General features: G+C 35.4%; 1 protein-coding gene across 1 annotated transcript in view; it reads left to right on the top strand.

The window, feature by feature from the left end:
* Positions 1–20484, top strand: part of LOC126812011 (tolloid-like protein 1) — a 70872-nt gene extending 50388 nt beyond the window's left edge. Inside the window, exons 4-18 of the mRNA XM_050538115.2 lie at positions 785–905; positions 1131–1309; positions 2746–2979; positions 3625–3834; positions 4748–4861; positions 5244–5389; positions 5778–5973; positions 10530–10652; positions 11641–11801; positions 12679–12862; positions 13471–13596; positions 14333–14674; positions 15402–15579; positions 16097–16169; positions 17303–20484. Coding sequence (XP_050394072.2) covers positions 785–905; positions 1131–1309; positions 2746–2979; positions 3625–3834; positions 4748–4861; positions 5244–5389; positions 5778–5973; positions 10530–10652; positions 11641–11801; positions 12679–12862; positions 13471–13596; positions 14333–14674; positions 15402–15579; positions 16097–16169; positions 17303–17458 — 2543 coding nt within the window. The 3' untranslated portion in view covers positions 17459–20484. The remainder of the gene's footprint in view (positions 1–784; positions 906–1130; positions 1310–2745; positions 2980–3624; positions 3835–4747; positions 4862–5243; positions 5390–5777; positions 5974–10529; positions 10653–11640; positions 11802–12678; positions 12863–13470; positions 13597–14332; positions 14675–15401; positions 15580–16096; positions 16170–17302) is intronic.
* The last annotated feature ends 237 nt before the right edge of the window (positions 20485–20721 follow it).

Below are 20721 nucleotides of genomic sequence, written 5' to 3'. Positions count from 1 at the left end.
ATCTCAAATTTACATGTTTCCTTGGTTTTATTACCACCACAATATTTTTTGATATTGAAAATAATGGTTAGGAGTAGTACATGTATGGTATATATACCAACAATATTCTTTAAATAATCTAAATTTCTAAACATTGCGCTGTCTTCACTTAGACAATAAGAGACCTTACTTATTAAAATGTTTAAAAACATGCGTCTGATACATGTAGGCCTATATGTCTGACTTTATGTTTTTGAGAAAGTATGATAGGGTGAAACTACTTTGAAAGATGTTTTTGAGAAATTATGATAGGGTGAAACTTATACGAAACTAATTGAGGTAGAATGTTCAAACTTGGTGTTGATGTTCATTAAGTGGATGTCTTGACTGAGGTCGATCACTAACATTATCTTCTCAGGTTATTCAGAAGTATAGATGTGCTTATAATTTATGTGTCAATTTTAGGATTTTGTCAGTGGTGCATGACCTGACAAGGACAGCATCTAGTTGTTTGGATGGAATGGAAAACTGAGGTGCTGTGTACATATTAGCGTGCCTTATAAGAACCCTTGACAGTTGAAATTCGATTAAGGGTTGGAATTTAATATAAGATTGGGCAGTAGCCCAGTGGATGCATCATATATATATTTGAAAGAATTGTTTTTGTTTTTTGTTTTACAGGTCCTCATAACACATTATTTTTGTTTTACAGGTCCTCATAATGCATTATTTTTGTTTTACAGGTCCTCATAATGCATTATTTTTGTTTTACAGGTCCTCATAATGCATTGTTTTTGTTTTACAGGTCCTCATAAAGCATTATTTAAATTAGCCATGAGACATTGGGAGAATCATACATGTGTTACATTCATTGAGAAGAAACCAGAGGATCAAAATTATATCGTATTTACTGAAAGGCCTTGTGGGTAAGTCGGTTGGTTAATACACAGTCCATGCTGAGGGGTTGTGTGTGCACAGATGGTTTGTGTGCCACTAATGTTAGGGTTGGAACTTGAAGGGGTTTCATTCACTTCATTGCAACAATTTTGAAAAATGGTAAAATTGAGGCAGAGTTTTCTAGTAGGTTAATCTGAGAATATTTCTAAAAGGTAATAACTACAATGATGATATAAATATATTGTTATTTTTAGATGTTGCTCGTTTGTTGGTAAACGAGGTAATGGTGCTCAAGCTATATCTATTGGTAAAAATTGTGATAAATTTGGTATTGTTGTTCATGAACTTGGCCATGTGATCGGTTTCTGGCATGAACATACCCGAACAGATCGTGATGAGAATGTGCAAATTGTTTATAAAAATATCATGCCAGGTTAGTATGTTGAGGCATTTTTTAAATCCTTGTTCTGTCGCCAGTGGATTGTTGATTATCCATGGTACATTATTCCGTAGCTTATCCTCTTCCAACTCATTTATACGTTTTAGATCATAATGTCTGTCAATGAGTCTATTGGCATGGTTTTCAGCCTAACATGGGACATCGGTCAGTTTTCTGCAGGTCTTCCCACTTATACGCTTTAGATAATAAGGTCTGTCAATGAGTTTAGTGGCATGGTTTTGATCCCACACTTTAGACATCGGAGGGTTTTCTCCAGGTCGTCCCACTTATATGCTTTAGATGATAAGGTCTGACAATGAGTTTAGTGGCATGGTTTTGATCCCACACTTTAGACATCAGAGGGTTTTCTCCAGGTCGTCCTACTTATATGCTTTAGATGATAAGGTCTGACAATGAGTCTAGTGGCATGGTTTTGAACCATCACTATGGACATCGAAGGGTTTTCTCCAGTCCTCACACTGCTAAAACATTCCTACACACAAACAAATTATTGAAATAAAATTGAACCATTTCTCCCCAGCAAATACAATATACATTGTCTGTGCAATGTAGCCTACATTGATACTGGTCTGTACAAGTTACATCAACACTTGTCTGTTATGACGTGAAAAGTACATTGACCCCCAGCTTATGCACTAATAATTGTGTCGTTTAACATGGGTTAGCAATTAAGTGATTTTTAACAAACCTTGTTATTAAGCTATACAGTATTATCTCCCCTTAGCCTTCATATCTTTTCTTTGTAAATAAAATGAGATGGAGTTTAACCTCCTACTTTCTGCACCAACCAGCCTAATCAAAACAGAATATTTTCTATATAATAATAATAAAAATAATGAGTATATTTATAATGCGCTATATCCATAAACCAAGTTTATGCTCAAAGCGCTACACAATTATTATCCCGGTCTCTAGGATACAGGTAAAGCCTGATTACCTCCCTTTACCCCTGAACTCTTAGAAAGAGCCCCAACATATGCTGCTTCAAGGAGCGCAACAGTTTTTTGTATAATACATACACCATCCTACCGGTACCCATTTACAGCTGGGTAGACTGGAATACAGGGATAAAGTGTCTTATTCAAGGACACAAGAACTCGGCGCACAATTCGGGTCTCGAACCTGCAACCATTCGGTCACAAATCCTACTCTCTAACCATTGCGCCAAATCCCTCCCCAGTTTCAACATTGTAATGGATGATAGCGACTAATAATATTGACATTTAATAATGGTTTTACTGATCTTTAAAAAAAAAAAAATCCCATTAACCTATTCTCCAGTCTTCAGATATCCTTTATGTACTGTTTCAATATTGCTGTCTTCATTAGCCCAGTTTGGAGCAGAACAGTAGGACGTTAAACCCCATTTCATTTCATTTCGTTTCAATATTGTAATTTTATGTGAACAGGACAAGAGTATAATTTTAACAAGTTGAATCCGATGGAAGTGAACTCACTTGGAGAAGAATATGATTACGGCAGCATTATGCACTATGCTAGAAACACCTTTGCTAGAAATACATTTTTAGATACAATTCTACCAAAACGCAAAACTGGGATGCTGGTCCGTCCGGATATTGGTCAAAGAATCCAACTGAGTCCAGGAGATATACGTCAGGCTAAAAAATTATATAGATGTCCAAGTAAGTTCTGTGATTATTTTTCTTTGATATTTGTTTTTTTAAAGATGCATTATGTAAGAGCTAAATCTGCCTATTACAGGGTTTTATTTTGTTCAAATGATATTATTTAGACATTTATTAATATGACAAGTCTCGATTAACAAGTGACGCTGCTGTGATAATAAAATCTAAGCCAAAGTTTCAAACAGTGATAGCTTCGATCAGAATGAAGTAATTTGAATGAAATTTTCAGTATATTACTGTTGAATTATCCATGCTCAGCTCTTTATCTAAATCTTACATAATGCATCTTTAAAGGAACAGTCCAAGTTTTCACAAGGTCACAATTAAAATCTGTTTAAAGTGGATGATATCTAATTTACCATGCTTTAATCCACGCTGAAATGTAGTCAAATTGATTGTTCAGATTTAATCAGTGTGAAAAGAGGCCAATCAAAACATTTTACCCCCAAACCTGGTAAGTGAACAACTGAGCCAATATTGGCCCAGAATAGGAAGGAATGAAGGTTAAAATCACGTAATTTTGAGACTAACAAAGAAAGGAGAATTTTGCCCAGACAGCAGTACCACAACCTACTCTTCATTAAAACATGGTGTTAAAATATCTGGTACAATATGAATGTTTTATTGTGTACACTATTTCAGCTTGTGGAAGAACTTTACAAGAATCATCAGGAACATTTCTTCACAATCCGAAATCTGGATTAGGTGAAGTTTGTCAGTGGAGAATATCAGCCACCCATGGAGAAAAGATTGTGTTGAATATCTCGAAGTTAGAACTACCTGTATCCTATAATTGTCAAACAGATTATCTTGAAGTTCGAGATGGTTATTACATTAAGTCGCCATTACTAGGTAAGTTATCATATTAAGTCACTGTTTCTAGGTAACTTATTACATTAAGTCCCTATTAACAGGCTGTTATCACTGTTACCAGGTAACTTATTACATAACTGGTAACTTATTACATTAAGTTACCATTATGTCCAATATCAAAGGGTAAAGTGATTATGTACTTGAAATTTCCACCAACATTTTAAACCCTAACCCTGAGTGTAACTTTAACCAATTAACACATATTGCCTGGGGCCAGTTGTTCAAAGCTCTGTTAACACTTATAACGACTCGTTAACATGGAGTTAGCGGATGGTTAATTTTAGCGAAGAGAAAGTCTGATGCCCTGTAAACTTTAACCTGCCGTTATATTTAACAAAGTCAAAGTATACCCTTAGCAGGATTTCCTAGAGAATACCAGTGTAGGTTTCTATAGAACATTCTGGGGGGTTGGATGGCTGAATGGTTAGCGTGCGCGCGCTGTATCATAAAGTCTGTCATTGAGTCGACTGGTGTGGTTTCGAATCCCCGGTTGTACGTGACAAGGAGTAGGGTCGCCTGTCCAACCTCGTGGGTTTTCTCCGGGTCCTCCGGTTTCCTCCCACTGCTAAAGACCCCTACGCGCAAGCGAATTATTGAAATAAAATTTTAAAAACCATATGTTAGTCCCGAAATGACCTAGTTTGTGTCGAGTGGACGTTAAACCCCATCTCTCTCTCTCTCTATAGAACATTCTAGAGAGGATATTAAATAATGATTAATGCATAATGAAATTGACTTTCCAGCAAAAGAAATTAACGGGCAGTTAAAAAACGGCACATTAGCAATATAGCGATCTGTTTAAATAACTGAGTTTTGATCAACCGGCCCCTGGTGTCCCAAAAATATCAATCTACATAAATTTTGACCTTGATAATATTATTTGTTTTCTAAGGTCGTTTCTGTGGTGATAAACTACCTGAAACCATGGTTTCGACAGATACCAGGATGTGGATTGAATATAGAACTAATCATGGCTATGGCAAGGGATTCGTAGCAGAATATGAAGGTACGTGTAAATACAAAGTACTTAAATGTGACTAAAGTCACTACTCTTAACATATAAATATTTAACCTTAACAACACCATGATGGTACTTTTACGTGAATTTTACGTTGAAATGGTTGGTCGGTTTACTATCATTTTGCTCATCTTTTTAATGTTAATTGAACATGATAAATGTTAGAAAATGATTTTGGTCTAATGTAAATTTTGGTTAATGTGACTAAAGTGACTGCTTATTAAAATGGGTTTGCCGAGGGTTGGACGGGAAAGTATTTTCAGATTTTTATAATGCTAACACCATACCCACTGAACCCCTGTTGTGGTTTGTTGAAAGGGAAATTCCTTGTTATATGTATTTATATATTATGACTTCCTGTTTCTTCTAGCCATATGCGGTGGAGAGATTCTTAAAGACTCAGGACATCTGACCTCACCAAATTATCCAGATGAATACAGACCAAATAAGGAGTGTGAATGGAAAATAATTGTCGCCGAGAAATATTCTGTAGCTCTCAAGTTTCAGTCATTTGAGGTAACTCCATTTAATCAATTTTATGGACAGTATGGACAATAAATCTTTGAGTGAATTAAAATACTATTTACTAATTTTATGGACAATATTGGCACATCTGCAGAAAATAGCACCTATGGTTAGCTCTGCAATTGCGCCCCTGCCTGAACATCTGACACCTAATTTTTTAAATAATTTTACCATAAAATCAGCTCAGAAATACTAACATTTTTTCCTGTATGCGCAACATGGGTGTTGTCCAGGGAATCCAGTATTTTTCTAGTAAGACTTTTATTGAAAATAACCACCTGATAAATACTTTTCTGGGAAAGTATCTTTAATGAAATGTTATGGTTTAATTTTTTGGGAAAATGCTAGACCGATAGCTGATTGTTTATGATACTTTCAGATAGAGAATCATGACAACTGTGTCTATGATTATTTAGAAGTGAGAGATGGACACGAAGAAACCTCACCTCTCATTGGTAAATACTGTGGCTACAAGATACCTGATGACATCAAATCAACGGGAAATAAACTTTACGTTAAATTTGTATCAGATGGATCCGTACAGAAGGCTGGTTTTGCTGCATCCTTTGTAAAAGGTTTGTAGGATTGTATCTGTGTGTTTTGTGTTGTCCAGGGTTTATTTCTTTAAAACAAAACCCCCTAAAACAACTGAATTTTTAACATAGAGTTTTAATGATTCATGTCTGTGCATTATTTTTCACTCTAATGGCTTCCATGATTTTTGTAGGATTAGTGTGCATCTGTTATTTTTTTGGTGTCCTTTTAAAGATGTATTCTTTCATGTATAATTAGGTTATCTATTTATAAAACTTGGAAGAAAAAATGAATTTTTAGAATAGAGTTTTAATGACTTATGCCTGTAATGATTTCCTTTATTTTTATTAGTAGCATCTGTTATTTTCTTTTGGTATCCATTTAAAGATGTATTCCTTCAACTTTAATTTGGTCATCTAAATCATTTAAAGATGTATTCCTTCAATTTTAATTAGGTCATCTGATCCATGTAATGATATTTTCTTCAACTGTAATTAGGTCATCTAATTCATTTTAAGATGTATTCCTTCAACTTTAATTAGGTCATCTAATCAATTTAAAGATATTGCTTGAACTATAATTAGGTCATCGGGTCATCTAATCCATTTAAAGATCTATTCCTTCATGTGTAATTAAGTCTTTTAATCCATTTGAAAATATTTCTTCATATTTAAGTAGGTCATCGAATCAATTTGTAAAGCTTGGATTAAAAAGGCCCACATTGAATTTTAATTTGACTGTTTTGTTTTAAAGTTTTATATTTTAAAGAAAAGAACCCAGCACTTTATGAAGCCTGTGCACAACCTACTTGTAGTATCTTTAGATTTGTAGATAGTTTTGTTATTTTGTATTATAATTAGCTACCATGTTCAATCCGCTTATTTTTTATATAAATAACACACAAAACTTTATGAATGATTGTTAAAAACATTGCTCCTATTTCATTAAGTAATTGTATTCCATAAAAGCTTTGTGTATACACATTGGCGTGAATGTAAAAGAACCCTTAAGAGTTGGAATTTTAAGTTTCCCTCATGGCACACTGCATGCCACATGCCCGTCTCCATTAGCCCAGTAGGAGCAGAACAGTAGAACTTAAAACCACATTTCATTTCATTTCATTTTATTTTGTGTTTTATTTTATGTGACCAATTACTAAAATCCACTTAGCTGCCATATTCCTCAGCTAATTCAATACTTATTTATTTATGTTTCTTAATAAAATTGTAAAAATTAAAAGAATAAATATTTAGACCATACAGCTTAAATTTAGTAGAAATGAATTTAAACAAAAGATTGTCTTCACAAACCGTGATGAAAATTATACTATTAAATTTGCTGATTGAAATTTTGGGAATTTTGAATCTTCTTATCCAAAGATTATCTTTTGTTTATTTTTTTGATTTATTTTCTTAATCAAACGTAAAATAATCAATTTAAGTACATTTTTTGCATGGATTAAGTTTGAAGTATGATTATAAAATTCACGTTCTGGTTCCGCAACGTAATTGATGGTCAATCTGGCTTGTGAAGACAAACACTGTAAAGAAAACACAGACGGTGTGATCATTTTAGGATTGTAATTATCTCCCTTAAATGCATGTTTTTACTAACTCACTAATTATTTACCTTCCTTCTTGCTTGTTGCATGTGGCGTGTTGTGTTATATATACAATTTTTTTAGCATGAATAATGACAGATATATTTTAACAGCCAGCATCGTTACTTTTAAGTTCATGTGGAGCGACGAATGTTGCGGAGTCCTTTTTCTTACATCATTGGATGGACAGTTACTTGGATTGATATATTTATTAACAGACGACTGTTTATTTGTGGGAGTTATACCTCTAAATCTTCAGTATTGTGGGAGTTGAATCTCTAAATGGAAATACATGCAGGCCAGGAAATAACAGTTTTATATGTACCTGACATTCTGTCAGGCACTAATAAAATAACGTACTGACATTTTTAACTTAGTGCCAGACATGTATTAATAATATCAATAAAAAAGACAAATCAGTGCCGGACAAAATGACAAACACCAGAGGTTTAGTGCCTGACAAAGCCTGACATTGTCTGTGACAGGTGCCTTATTTCCAGGCTTGATGGATCATATTTTGGGTACAATTTGATCTAAATATATTCTATGGTGGATAAAGGAATGTCTATCAATGTATAGACATACACCCCTCAATAAAGTATGGAAAATTTTCATATTTATTTCTGTTGTTTCAATTGAAATCTAGGAACCACTGTTATATGCATCTAACATGCCTTTGTTTTATGAATTTAATACTGTCTTACTTGCTGTCACTGGAATAGTTCTCAGCTGATCTCAAATAATATACTACAGAAAAACTGCTGTTTACTTTCTCTACCAAACTTTCTTCTATTTGAACCATTTCTTTTATTCCTTTCTATTCAGCTTCACTTCTGTCCGAATGGCAACAGGAACCACTGGATTGTATAGTTTCAGAACACAAAACTGTCTTTCTAAGGCCTCATATAAGCCAAAATGTAGTTCAGGGGACTACACAGTTTTAGTTTGCTTTTGTTGGAATTGGAAGAAGATTTCACATAGACTTTGCTCTCGCAGAAGACCAGTGTCGCCGTCTGTAACCTGAAATTTTTTCTGGCATTTCAGTTTCTGCCCCCCCCCCCCAACTCTCATCCAGCCCGTACGACTATGGCCCTATGCTTTAGCCTGTCAAACCTATAGGTAAATCTAGCACTGCATGTCATACTAGCCAAAATACTTCTCGATTGATTTTTCTTGAAATTTGAAATTCTTTTTATTAACAAAAACTTTAATAACAATGATTTGATTTACTTTGAAATCAGTTTGTTTATACATGTAAATGTAATATTTGAACCATTATTTTCTTGAATAGAAATAAAGAAATATTTTGTTTTTAATAACCATTATTTATTAATTCTATCATTTTTATACGAGCCAACCTTTTTTTCATGGCGGGGTGGAGGAATAGTTGTATCATAAGGACTGTCAAGTGGCATGGTTTGATTTCTCTCTTGTACGTGACAAGGATTAGGGTCTCTTGTTCAACCTCGTGGCTTTTCTCTGTGTTTCTCGGGTTTCCTCTCACTCCTAAAGACCCCTATATATGTGCAAGCGAATTATTGAAATAAAACCATATGAAACAGTGAGTTGTCATGAAGTCTGTCCTTGGTATGGTATGGTTTTGATTCTAAGCTCTAGTATTACCACATGTCTTATATCATGCCCTTTGATGGCTGACTATCAAGGAGATCCTGGGTTTCATCCCGGTGTTGGCGGAGAAAGTTCCTTAGAATTTTCCAGCCCAGTGTCCTCAAGGACAGCAGTCCTGGCAAGGGAAAAAGGAAAAGTGTCCAGTCCTTCAGATTGAATGATAAACTGAGGCAGCATTTCCATCATTGTACAAGAATGGCATTTGTGCAGAAAAGTATGGCAAAACACTAAAGTCCTATATACACTATTGGTAATAGGTTAATGATCCCCAGACAGTTGGAATTCAAATTGAGAATAGACAATAGAACCTTCAAGTGTGAGATTTTCAAGCTTACGATTATTTTCTCAATGCAGACACTTTTTTGCTCAAACTGGTTCTTTGAAATAAGGCTTAAGATAGAGGATGCTATATGGAATCCTTGTTATTGGATCAAACCAGAACAAGAGATTTTTATAGATGGGAATAACAATTTCATTTCGCGAGCTTTAACATCACCCTCCAGCGTTGATTTTACCAGTGAAAAAATGACAGAGAGTAAGATATCATCTAGATTTAATTGGACTGGGAAATATGTAACAAAATACTTTGAGCAACCAAGGTAGGATTCTGAAATAAACAGATTATATTTATATATTAAATAAATAAAGTAATTGGAATGCTATGAATATTTTAGATAATCTAAGAAGGAATCAGAATGCTATATTATATTTTAAACTGGAATGTTATATTGTAATTTAAATTGGAATGCTATATTATATTTTAAATTGGAAAGCTGTATATAGACTGAAAGAAATTCGCTTTTAACTTGTAAATTATTTTAAATTTGAGCAATAATTAATACAGTCATGGTATATACCACAGACTTAACACTTGACTCCATTCTATTGATCTATTTTTCCTGTCAGTTCTAAATATTAAGGCCACCTGCAGATTTACTCAAGGTCACAAGATGTAAACAGGGTTAAGGCATGCGATTGTTGCCGAGGATCTTGGGTTGGGTGTTAGGTTAGGGTTAGCGCTAGCGATATTTACATCTTGTGACCATGACGGAATCTGCAGGTGGCCTTAATATTTAGATCTAACCATCGACTTCATTCTATTGATGTACTTTCCGCAGGTCAGCAGTTTCTAGTCATTCAGATGGGACAAAAATCAGTGTGGTGTAATATTTGGTGTTTGATGTTTTGCATGTGCATGTGTAATATTGATAATTTATAACAATATATAAATCATATCTTGTTTACCATGTAAAATCAGTGTAGTGTACTTGACATTTAATGTTTTGCATGTGCAAGTAGAACTATGTAATATTGATAATTTATAACAATATTTTGTCATGTGTATAAATGTTATTGTTGTTATTTCAGAATATGATGAATGTAAGACAGAACTACATGGTTGTGATCATGTGTGTGAGAATACCCTTGGTAGTTTTAAATGTACTTGTAGAATCGGTTACGAACTTCACTCAGACGGCAAACGATGTGAAGGTTAGTATTCAACACTTAGTAATAAGGCTGCGTACTGCAGCTTGAAACACTATAGGCTTCAGGGGCGCTGAAAGAATTTTTATGTGCCATGGCAAGATAAATTTTGGTCCTCCATCTCGCCCTCCCAAACCCGTAGAAGGAATATGCCAAAAATAGGGTTTCTAACGTTACCCCTGCATAGCCAGAGTAGGGCATTGGGCATTGGGCATTGGATCGGGAGCTATGCGGCATAAATACTGTTTATACCTACATAAAAAAACATAGATATTTAAATGGTCCACTAGGGCTTCATGAACCCTGGAGCGATGTAATGACGCACCTCATTTCTCTGTGAGTCTGATGGGCTTGGAACAGTATTGCGGTATACTGTGGTACTTTTATATGTACCAGACATGAAAAAGTATCTAGTCTTTTGAATGGTACGAAAAAACTGAGGTCTTGTGTATGTACCATTGGCAGCACATTAGTAATATGTCTGCATACCGTGACATTGAACTGTATTGCTGTATGCAGTGCTACAGCCTACCTTTATAATTTTTCTTCAGGAAAGTTATTTTTATACACCAAACCATGAGTAAAATTAATGACTTAAAATTATCAGGAGGCCTATGTTCCCAATAGAATAGATATTTATGGCTATATAAGCTATGTTGATGTAATTTATGATGTCTTTAATTATGACCGATAGCCACTGTGGCCCCTTTTGTGTTCTCCAGGATATTCCAGAGTGGTTTCCCTTTGTCAACTGTGCAAGCCAGAGCGTCTTTCAAGAAACAGTGTCTAGTTGTTTGGTGGGTCGAAAAAAACGAGATTCCATGTCCATGTTGGCATGGACGTAAAAGAACTCTTTAGCAAAAGTTTCCTCAGAGCACACTGCATGGCATATACTCAAATTTATTAGCCCGATTCATGTAGAAAAGTAAGATATTAAACCCCATTTCATTTCTCCAAATGTCTAAAAAACAGATTTCTCTTCCTTTCTCTACAGATGCTTGTGGTGGTTATATTAGAGCTCAGAATGGAACGTTACAGAGTCCATCATTCCCCGATTTATATCCACCGAATAAAAACTGTGTCTGGCAGATAGTAGCACAGGATCAGTACAGAATTATACTCAATTTTACACACTTTGATCTCGAAGGCAGCAACGTAAGTATAACAGTTTCTGTTTTGGGAGGAAGATGAGGGGGACAATTACAGTTTCTATGGGGTGGGGGTGGGGGGTTGAGGGAGACGATTAAAGTGTCTATTGGGAAGGGGTGGGGGTCTTCCTTAGCCCATTTGGTGTAAAAGAGTACTGCATTAAACAACTCTAAGTGAGTACATAGGACGTTGGCTCACTATCCTGGAGGCCCTGTGTTTGATCCCTGCAGTTGCCAAGAAAGTTCATCAGGATTTTCACAGAGGGTCTGGCAAGGAACAACGTATAGTCATTCGGATGGGATGAAAAATTGAGGTCCCATGTACTCCTTGACGTGCACATAAAAGATCCCTTGGCAATTCGATGTAAGAGTAGGCCTTAGCGCTGCTGTCAAGAACAATTTCCCTCATAGCACAGTGTATAGCATATGCCCATCTTCATTAGCCCAGTCTGAGCAGAAAAGTGGGACGTTATAAACCCCATTTCATTTCATTACTCGGTGACTTCATCTACTTAAACATCGGCCACTTACAACAAACTCTTCTCTCATAAATATCATGCCCCATGTACACATTGATTTGCATGTAAAAGAACCCTTGACAGTTGGAATTTGATATTAGAGTAGGTCGGCAAAACTTCCCTCATAGCACACTGTATACCTGTCTTCATTTCCCCTTTGGTTTAGAAAGGTAGGATGTGAAACGCCATGTAATTTCCTAAAATGAAATGAAATGGGGTTTAATGTCCTACTGTTCTACACCGACTGGGCTAATGGAGACAGATTTCCTATCCTACTCATTGACATCATCTAGTTGAACACTTACATGACGGCCATTTACAATAAATCCATCCCATCATTACTACATAAATATTTTGTTGTTACAGCAAGATTGTGAATATGATTCTGTCCGAGTGAGTAGTGGAACTGGGAAAGATTCTACAGCTCATGGTGTCTTCTGTGGATCATCTCTTCCCACATCTGTAACATCAGAAGGAAATGTTCTACGTCTCGAGTTTAATTCTGATAATTCCGTTCAAAAAACAGGATTTAAATCATTGTTTATGACAGGTAGGCTGTATAGTGATTTTCATGTTGAAAAATAACTAATTCCAGTGCCATAAATACCAGGCGTATGCATGACAAGAAGTAGAGTCTCTTCCCTAACCATGTGAGTTTTCTCCAGGTTCTCCTTACATTTAAGCAAATTATTGAATTCCCGAAATGACTTAGTTTGTGTTGGGCAGACGTTAAAACCCCATCTCACTCTATTAGCATCAACCAACAGTTCTGAAATTACAATGAGTAAAGCGCTGGCTCTAACCAACTCGGTTTCCCCCTTGTCAGTGGTGCAGGAGTGAGAGCCAGGCAAGGAACAGCATGTAGTCTATCGGATTGGACGGGAAAAAAAAGGGAGCACATGTACACCTTGGTGTACACGAAAAAGAAACCTTGACCGTTGGAATTCTAAATAAGAGATCATAGCATCACTGTCTGGACAAAATATTCCCTTCTTTATTAGTCCAGTCGGAACAGAATAGTAGAATGTTAAACTCTATTTCTTTCCATTTCTTTGGTCATATATTGTTGTTACCCCCCATCAACTTGAGATTATCATTCATTTATTCAGAAATTACAAGTTGTTTATTGAAAGTCATGATTTTTTTTGTTTAATTCAGATAAAGATGAATGTGCAGAAGATAATGGAGGATGTCAACACATCTGTAATAATAATGTAGGCAGTTTTACGTGTGCCTGTGATAATGGTTACACTTTACATGAAAACAAGCTCGACTGCAAGGAAGGTAGGTCAAAATAATGTGGATTACATTCCACAATGGAGAAATATCCAAGGTTCAAATCTTGATGCGAGTCAAGACGGAACTTCCATTGATTTTTCAAACTCAGTTGTCAGAGGTGGCACCTACCAAGGAAAGAGTGCCTTGTTGTTTGGATGGGATAAAAAATAAGGGTCCACACCTCGCATTGCACATGTAACCAAAGAAATAAAATTTAGAACATGTTAGTCTTAAAATTCACAAAGTTTTGTATTGACGCGTCTTTAAACCCCAACCATTCATTTCCATACATTCCACAATAAAAATCTGTATTCTCCAGTGAAAAGTGAGGTTAGATGGCCAAATGGTTAGCATGTGTGCGCTGTATCATAACGTCAACTGGCATGTTTTCGATTCCCCGGTTGTACGTGACAAGGAGTAGGGTCCCCTGTCCAACCTCGTGGGTTTTCTCCTGGTCCTCCTGTTTCCTCCCACTGCTAAATACCCCTACGCGCAAGCGAATTATTGAAATAAAATTGAACCATATCTTAGTCCCAAAATGACCTAGTTTGTGTTGAGTGGACGTTAAACCCTATTTTTCTCTCTGCAATTTCTGATAATAAATTCATTTTGATTTGTATTAAAATTGATGTAGAAAACTTTGTTTTAAGATTTATCTAGGATACCACTTTTAATTATGGCATCTAAATTTCTAGGATATTACCTTTAATATAGGCCCCTAATTTTTTGTTCTAATCTTCAGGTGGATGTCAGCATGAGATTACTGTGCCGTCTGGAGAGATCAGTAGCCCTAACTGGCCCCAATTTTACCCAAGTCGTAAAGACTGTGTGTGGCACTTCACCACGAAACCTGGTCACAGAATAAAATTGGAATTTAACGATTTTGAACTGGAACCACATCAAGAATGTACCTATGATCATATTATTGTATTTGACGGAGATGATAACACCGCTCGGTCCTTGGGTAGGTTCTGTGGTAGTAGTACTCCTGCTCCTATTATTTCCAGTGGTAACAGAATGTATATGGTCTTCTACTCTGATGCGTCTGTTCAGAGAAAAGGCTTTCACGCTACACATGAATCAGGTTAGTATTTTCATTGAAAACGTCGAAACGTCACCCAAATAAATCAGTAACTGTTCTTCCATAAATATGTATCATAGTTTATTGCTCTATCCAGTTGCTAAATGCATCTAAACAATTAAGACTATTGGATCTTGTGTAAAGTGCAGTATTTATCACTCCAGCTGCAATTGTCTCCTTTGGTGCAGTGGGCGAGGCTCCATGAGACAGGCACAGTAAATAAGGTGCTCACTAGTCCTAGTTTCGATTCTGGTGTTGGTTGCTAAAGCTCCATTGTAGGTGGTGTAGGACAGAGGATTTGGCAAGGAACACCCTCATGGACGAAAAAACAAGGTCCTGTGTACACCCTGGCATGCACGTAAAAGAACCATTGAAATTTGATGAAGTGTAGGCCGAAATGCTGCTGCTGGGCAAAATTTACATAATGGCTCACTGCCTGGCATATGCCCAGCTTCATTAGTCCTGTTGGTACAGAAAAGTAGGACATTAAACCCCATTTCATGTCAATTTAAATTTGTACGGAACATGTCAAGCATAGCTTTAAAAAAAAGCCTCTCAACTGCACAGAAATAGAAAATACAAGTCAACAATATTTTATTAAACCTTTATGTAACTAACTGTAAGAGAAATGAAATTGGGCTTAATTTCCTATTTTTCTGCACCACCCGGGGAAGTGGGCGGGGTCTAATCAAGATGAAGAATCACCTGTATGTGTAATTTTCTTTCGTAGTTTGTGGAAGTCATTTAATAGCAACGGATAAACCCCAGGATTTGTTTTCACACGCTAAATATGGAGACCAGAATTATGACAATCGGGCGGAATGTGAGTGGAAGATTGAAGCTAAGGAAGGGTTCAGGATACAACTCAGATTTTTATCTTTTGAAATAGAAGATGAAATAGATTGCTCGTAAGTTTTAATTTGTTCAAAAGAAATACAGATAAGGATATAATTTGCTTATTAAGCAAAAGTATTTGTGTTAAAGACTAGATTAGTCTAGCCACCTTAAGTTATTGGAGGATTTGGGAACAGTTTCTTTACTGTGGACTTGGTAATTGACCAGGGGGAATCTTGGTCTGTATTAGTCTAGCCACCCTAAATTATGGGAGGGTTTGGGTAACAGTTTGCAGAGAAATCCTCTTTACTGTGGACTAAAATGAGTAGGTCAGCCCATCCCTCCGCTGTTCTTCCTGTCTTCCGCTCCATCCCAGCAACTGAATGCTGAATAAGCTGTCAATCATCTTGTCAGGTAGTTCTTGAGAGTGTGAATGCAGCCTCATTTCATTCACAATTAAAATTATTTACACATCTAATGGTAATTTTTGATAATCCAGCTGACAAGACTGGTTCAGTTGGTTTCGACACTCAATTTCTTATGTATTTTTAAGCTAACAGAAGTTTAATTTGTGTTTGTATAATTTAATAGATATGATGTAGTAGAGATTCGAGATGGAATAAAAGATGACAGTACAGTACTTGGACGTTATTGTGGTAGTTCGGTAAGATATATTATAATGATTCGTTTCTGGGGCTTAACATCTACTACCGGTACTAACGAGGGTGGTATCTAGTTGTTTCGCCTTGTCAGTGGTGCAGGACGGGGTGGACCTAACAGGGACAGCGGTCTTGTCATTTGGATGGAACAAAAAATGGCAGTCACGTGTACACATTGGTATGCCCGTAAAAGATCCTTTGGCAGTTGGAATTCGATATTAGAGTAGGCAGTAGCGGCACTGTCCGGGTACACATTGGTGTGCCCGTGAAAGATCCCTTGGCAGTTGGAATTCGATATTAGAGTAGGCAGTAGCGCCACTCTCCGGGTAAAATTTTCCTCATAGCACACTATGGCGTATTCCCATCTTCATTAGCCCAGTCAGTACAGAACTGTAGGATGCTAAACCCCATTTCATTTCTAGTTATTTAATGTGTTCACCATAGGTTCCAATTCGACCATATATGCCGGTCATGACAGCTTGAGTCAATGTACAGGCTGTAAAACTTACACATTTTCTTATATGGCGACGATCGACCTCTACCATGTAAATGTAAAATTAAATTTTATGGCTTGTACATATTGCACACATATAGAAGCCATTAGCTCATGATTTGTGTATACATAGCTGCTAATAGAGGATTATACTGAGTGTTTTGTTGATATTTAATGATGAATGTCTGGAAGTATAACAGTAAAAGTTAATTATGTTGGAATCTTACCAATGGCATGAACTGGTTCTGCACGTTGTAGAGCATAAGATCTAGCTGTTACCTATGTAAGTTGTGGGTTCTGTTTCATAATTGTTGTAGAGGATTGCCAGTCTAATCTTGTGAATATCTCAAGGTAGACTAATGATATATTGAAACAGAATACTATCTTAGTAAGTGCAGGAGGACCACACAACACACAACCAAAACTGACAACTTCATCTTGGAATATTCCATCTTCCTGTGGACATAAAGTTTTGTGTATGAAACACGCCAAGTTTGTGTATGTCTGATAATTTTGTTTTACCTTTGCTTGTTGTAAAACGCCAAAGAGCCGTCAAATTGACTGAATGTTCAGCGCTCTAGAAAATGATTATTTTTTATTATACATGTATTTAATAAAACAAAATCATTTTTTTTTTCTCACCAGGAACCAAAAGAAATAATTTCATCAACAGAATATTTGATGATTCGATTCAAATCTGATGATACAATAAACTGGAAGGGCTTCCAAGCTGCATATAGCCTTGCTGATCCACAACATATAGATTACGATTTAAAAGAACTGGATACAGAGTTCAATTAATCTACCAATTAAAGTGCTTGTCAAACGGATTGGACCAATGAAATGGATCCATGTAATTAAAGAAACCAATAAAAATGTCCCATCTTAATTCTGATGCATGTCAAGAGAAAAAACAAATCTGTCACAATTAATTTGATTGGTGGGTGATAATTATGTTTATCCAATGAAAAGACCAAAGTGCTTCAAATCTTTTAACAGATGTATAAAATTCAAATATCTGACCAATCACTGGTGGATTTACATGTGTAGCCTACAGGAAGTGCGTGTTTCGACCAATCAGTGTGGTTGTTATATTGGGAGGAGAGTTATGTATTATATATATATTTATGTTTTGTAAATATTGTAGTTATAGTCTGTTGTTACAATGTAACATTATTTATACTGTGTTTTTCTCGGCAGCTGATGATCTTTTTTAATCAGTTGTTATAATATTATCATCCTATTTATGGGGATGCTCGATTGTTAGTCGGGAGCGTTCTGAATTAACAGAATTGCAATGGAGCGATATGAAATTCCGTTCTGTCAGTCCTGATAACCAAGTTAATGCACTTGGAATCATGACATGGTTAAGTGAATTATTTGTAATATTACCATCCTATTTATGAGGATGCTTGATTGTTAATCAGGAGCATTCTCAATTGACAGGATAGAAATGGAGCGATATGAAATTCCGTTCAATCTGTCCTGATAACCAAGTTAATGCACGTGGAATCATGACATAGTTAAGTGAATTTCTGAATTGACAGAATTGCAATGAAGCGATATGAAACTCAGTTCTATCAGTCTTGATGACCAAGTTAATTTGAATAGAATCATGACATAATTATTAAGCACAGCGAATTCACAATAAATTTGGTAGTTTCACTGTTCCTATGACCAAAGAAGAATTGGGATATAATAATACACAGCTTGATATCTCAGACTGATTGAGATATGTTATTTTTCAGTTGGCATATGCATTGTAGACCAAAAGGTCGACAATTGCGATGGAGCAATATGACATATGGTAGTTGTACTAGTTTCATTGATATATCAATTGTTACATCAGTTCCGATAACTGAGATAGAATTGTGACAGCGAATATGTTTAAGCTTTCATGATTAAGATATGTTCTTAAATTCATCAGTCAGCGTATGCATTGTAGCCCCTTATATCACTCGATAATCACTATTCATGGGATTGATAGACTCGTTAACGGAATATCCAATCGCGTATCCTCCATATTTCATCATTCATAGGCCTAAATTGTCCATAGGCAATTCAGGCCTATGGTCATTTATGTTGCAATAGACGTTAAAGAGACTTTAGGCCTTTTTTGTTAGCATTTAGTATATAGAGGGAATTTTAGACACACATATTTAGATTCATGTAGCGGGAATTTTAGGTCTGTTTAGATTTGTCATTAATGTACAAGTCTAGATTTAAAGATATGTACACGATTTAAATTAGGTCATCTTTTTAATACGTTTCTGGGTAGTTTGTATATGGTTGTATTCAGAATTTAAAATATTGAAGTAATATATTTTAAATGTTTTAGAAAGTAACGTTTTTAAGAATAATGGCAAATTATATAACCCACGTTGTGTTGAGGTGCTATATGGACCTTTAGGTTAGTGAACACTCTGCCATTTTACATTTTTATTTATCTTAATTTTAGGAGAGACAGTGAAATGGGGTTTAACGTCCACTAGGTCATTTGGGGACTAACATATGATCCAATTTTATTTCAATAATTCGCTTGCGCATGGAAGGAAACCGGAGGACCCAGAGCAAACCCACGAGGTTGGACAGGCAACCCTGCTCCTTGTCACGTACAAATGGGGAATCGAAACCACGCCATGTGACTCAATGACAGATCTTATTTCACGTGCACATGTTAAACCCCTAGTCCACCCAACCCCCACTTTTTTTTTTAGGAAATCAAGTATTTTAGTTTCTAATTCTTTTTTTTTTATTACAAATTGATGTCCATTGGGCTGAATTTAATATTTTAGTTGAATAATTCAAATAAAGTTTTAAAAATTTATAAATAACTAAAAAAACCTGTTTCAAAATTCAATGTCTTTAGTTGAATAGTTACAATAATGTTTATTTTAAAATATTTATATGTTAACAACTTTTATTCAATTAAGACTTTTGATCATGATTAGGTTTCAAATTAAAGAAAAGTGGTTCGACATTTTAAAAAATAATTAAAATATCTTATCTATACTATGTTGTTTTTACTCATTTTTATTTAATCAAGAGTTTTTTTCATGATTATATTTCAAATTTTTTAAAAATGTGGTTAGACATTTTAAAAATAATTAAAATATGTTTAATATTATGTTGTTTTTCTTCTATATAGATTGTACCTTTGTTTGTTAATATTTTGAAGTAAATAACCTGTACATTGATGTTCAAGGCCTCACCAATTTGATTTTCTGTTCTTTGTGGTCTTGATAAATAAATAGCCACTTAAACATACATTATGCAAGAGCTAAATCTGCCTATTGCATGTCTTTCTTTAGGCATTAATTAACTTAACCAAACCCTAATCAACTCTCGAAGCCATCGTTAGCCTGCGATATTTAGTGAATTTAAATACAATTTGTGATGGATAATTTAACATATAAATGGATAATCGAGACATTGTTTATTATCATATCACGTTAGTAATGACGACTGAGGCTAGCCTAAAATTGAACAGCATATTTTGTTTTCATGATCTATTTTGTAACTATTATAGCGAGAACTATCAGCTCTTTATCTGATCTTACCTAATGTCCCTTTAAATCATGTGAAAAATGTATTTTTAAAATTTCAAAGCTGAAAAATTTGGCACTAAAAGCTTTTGAACAGCACAACAGGGGAGTAATTTTGGTAGATTTCCTGAAGAAATAAGGACTATTTTTACAGGTGTTCCTCAAGAACAGAAAATCCAATTGGTTTGGCCTAGTTGTATTATATATATATGATTGTTTCTATGGTCCGGACTTTAATATGTGTATTTTACAGTATTTCGTACAATAAAATATGAAACTGTGTTTATTAGTTATGAGTTGGATAGCCCGCTTCGCCAGGTGCACAAATTGAACCCAATTATGACCTAAAACATTCATGGGGTCATGCTATGAGGATATGACTTGACTTATAAAATCCACAATTTTTCTAACTTTTTATCAACTTTTTCAGCATGCCCCTGCCCCACTCAAAAAGCTAGAACAGTGCATTTACCAACTGCATGAAATTTGTTTCATAATGTTCAGCATTGTCACATGCAT

The sequence above is a fragment of the Patella vulgata genome, chromosome 2 (assembly GCF_932274485.2).
Source record: "Patella vulgata chromosome 2, xgPatVulg1.2, whole genome shotgun sequence".
NCBI classification, from domain to species: domain Eukaryota; kingdom Metazoa; phylum Mollusca; class Gastropoda; family Patellidae; genus Patella; species Patella vulgata.
This window is presented reverse-complemented; position numbering and strand designations above follow the sequence as displayed.